Source organism: Sinocyclocheilus anshuiensis, unplaced genomic scaffold, assembly GCF_001515605.1.
Source record: "Sinocyclocheilus anshuiensis isolate Anshui unplaced genomic scaffold, SAMN03320099.WGS_v1.1 scaffold91, whole genome shotgun sequence".
NCBI lineage: Eukaryota > Metazoa > Chordata > Actinopteri > Cypriniformes > Cyprinidae > Sinocyclocheilus > Sinocyclocheilus anshuiensis.
In genome coordinates, this window is record NW_015552636.1 from 1,753,168 (window position 1) to 1,755,968 (window position 2,801).

The 2,801-nt window shown below is 34.9% G+C and overlaps 1 protein-coding gene across 1 annotated transcript in view; it reads right to left on the reverse strand.

Moving 5' to 3' along the window:
• The window catches only part of tpra1 (transmembrane protein, adipocyte asscociated 1), a 21,138-nt gene that overhangs the window by 11,388 nt on the left and 6,949 nt on the right, over positions 1-2,801 (reverse strand). The window contains exons 3-6 of the mRNA XM_016458120.1: positions 2,460-2,592; positions 2,269-2,355; positions 1,124-1,196; positions 402-481 (exon numbers count right to left, since the gene is read on the reverse strand). Of these exons, the coding sequence (XP_016313606.1) occupies positions 402-481; positions 1,124-1,196; positions 2,269-2,355; positions 2,460-2,592 (373 nt within the window). The remainder of the gene's footprint in view (positions 1-401; positions 482-1,123; positions 1,197-2,268; positions 2,356-2,459; positions 2,593-2,801) is intronic.

A 2,801-nucleotide genomic window follows, 5' to 3' on the forward strand; every position in this document is an offset into this window, starting at 1 on the left:
CTGAAAGCTGAATAAATAAGCTTTCCATTGATGTATGGTTTGTTAGGATAGAACAATATTTGGCCGAGATACAACTATTTGAAAATCTGGAATCTGAGGGTGCAAAAAAATTAAAAATACTGACAAAATCATCTTTAAAGTTGTCCAAATGAAGTTCTTAATGCATATTACTAGTCAAAAATTAAGTTTTGATATATTTACGTTAAGAAATGTACAAAATATCTTCATGGAACATGATCTTTACTTAATATCCTAATGATTTTTGGCATAAAAACAAAAATTCTAATTTTGACCCATACAATGTATTGTTGGCTATTGCTACAAATATACCCCAGCGACTTAAGACTGGTTTTGTGCTCCAGGGTCACAAATGTGTAATGAATGGCTGCTGTGTAACACACCTGTGTGATGGAGTAAGCCAGAGACAGGACCGCAGTGATGGCCAACACACGCTTGATGCTGGACTTGCTCTCCAGATGGCCTGAGCAAACACAATCAGCAAACACCACACTTTAACAGGAAGAGCTACACACTAAAAGACCCTTTGTTTTCATGGGCTCTCACTGCACAGCAAGTTACAATGCAACAGGTACCTTTAGAAAACATGGAAATCACTGTCACTAGTGTTGCTTTTGTTAACTAAAACTGCAAAATAATAATAATAATAATAATATTTTAGGGACCAATTATCACTATTCCTAAACAATAGCATTACTTAAAAAACATAAAAAACAATTTTCAATAATTGAAATACAGCTGGAATAAAATTAAAATATAAAATATTAGACCCAAAAAAACAACAACAACGTAAAAACCTAAAAATGATAATTAAAAATGTTGAATGCTGGCTTGGCAACTCACTCAAATTAATAAGTTTAAGTGCTAACATTACTAAAACTGAAATAAAGCTAAATAGAAAACTTATTTTACTTAATTTAATTAGTGAAACTTAAAATTAAAATGACAACAAAAATATAAAAATAAAAGCAAAAAAAAAAAAAGAGTTAATACTGTGATAGATTAATAATACAAACATTACATTTTCACCCATTTGAAAAATGTGATTTTTATAAGAAACGGAATCACATTTGAGATCCAAAACAAACACAATGCAGGAACGTACCAAAAGCCAGTCCCAGTATGATGACGCTGAGCTCAATAGCCAATAAAAAGAACCTCGTGATTTCCCAAAGCACCTGTAAACACACAGAAATCACTGATGAATTCACAACATAATCACAGCACTGCGTTCATCACAGCGTCAGCAAACCTAATACATCTGACGTCAGAACAGACTATGCTTGCTTTCTGAATTCATCTTCCTGCTCTGATTATGAATGATTCATCAGTCACGTTATTGTAATTAAATAAATGTTTGTTTTACAATCCATCAACATAATATAAGAAGTTGCTCCACCTCAACTTGTCACTGACTACCCTGTTTCAATAAAAAGACTACCGTTTAAAACTTTGACGTCGGTAAGATTTGTTAATGTTTTTGAAAGAAGTCTCTTCTGTTCACCAAAGCTGCCTTTATTTGATCAAAACAGTAAAACCAGTAAAATTATGAAATATTATTAGAATTTAAAATAGCTTAGTTTAGCTTAGTTTAATAGTTTTCTACTTGAATATAATGTAAATTATTATTTATTTCTGTGATTTTCAGCATCATTACTCCAGTCTTCAGTGTCACATGATCTCCAGAAATCATTCTAATATGCTGATTTGCTGCTCAAGAAACATTTCTGATTATCATCAATGTTGAAAACAGTTCACTGCTTCATATTTTTGTGGAAACCTTGACACATTTTATATTTCAGGATTATGTGATGAATAGAAAAATCAAAAGAACAGCATTTATTTGAAAGAGAAATCTTTTGTAACATTAGAAATGTCTTTACTTTTGATCAGTTTAATGCACAAAAGTTCTCACGGTATAAACATTTTCTGACTGGAAACTTTTGAACTGTAGTATGTCAAATACAATAAATAACTTGATACTAAGTCGAATGGAATATAATGAAAAATCACAATATCAAAACAGGAATAAGTCATGTTTTGCATGTTTTAAATGTTTTTAAACATTAATTTATTTTCAGAGCAAGAGAAAGCAAAATGTAGAACAATGACTACAGAAGCTTTTGGTGGTGTCATAAAACGTCTAAAACGCAAAAAGTTGTACTTTCAGATGCAGATTTGGTAGATATTACCATAATTAATTCAAGATTGACAGAAGTCAGCGTGAAGTCCTCATGTGTGTGTTTTCACCTTGTCTATGAGTGTGGCGGCGCTGGATGTGCTGACGGTCATGGAGACGATGGCACGTGTGATTCCTACAGCCGCCACCACGAACACCTGAGTGGCACGAGAGAAAGAGTCCGTCAGAGCAAACCTGAGCAGAAAACACAAACTCCACTGCATGCAAACCTTCAGCTCACACAGGACGCTCTGCTGCTTACCAGTATGTAAAACGCCACGAATATGGGGCTGGAGGTCAGACGGATCTTAGCGCGAGCAGAAGGAAGCTTCCACATCAGGAAGACCAGGAAAGCCACGTTTGGGACGAGCAGCATCACGTCCCAGTAACGAACCCTGACGGAGAAACAGAGATGGAGAGTTACGAATCAGACCAAAACAGAGGCTTTAGTGCTGTGACACGGTGCTCATTAAACATGTTTAGATTAAACAGCACAGAAACCAGCCGTTTATTACTACAATACTAGACCACACACACACACACAGACACAGACACACAGAGACACACACACACACACACAGACACAGACACAGACACAGACACA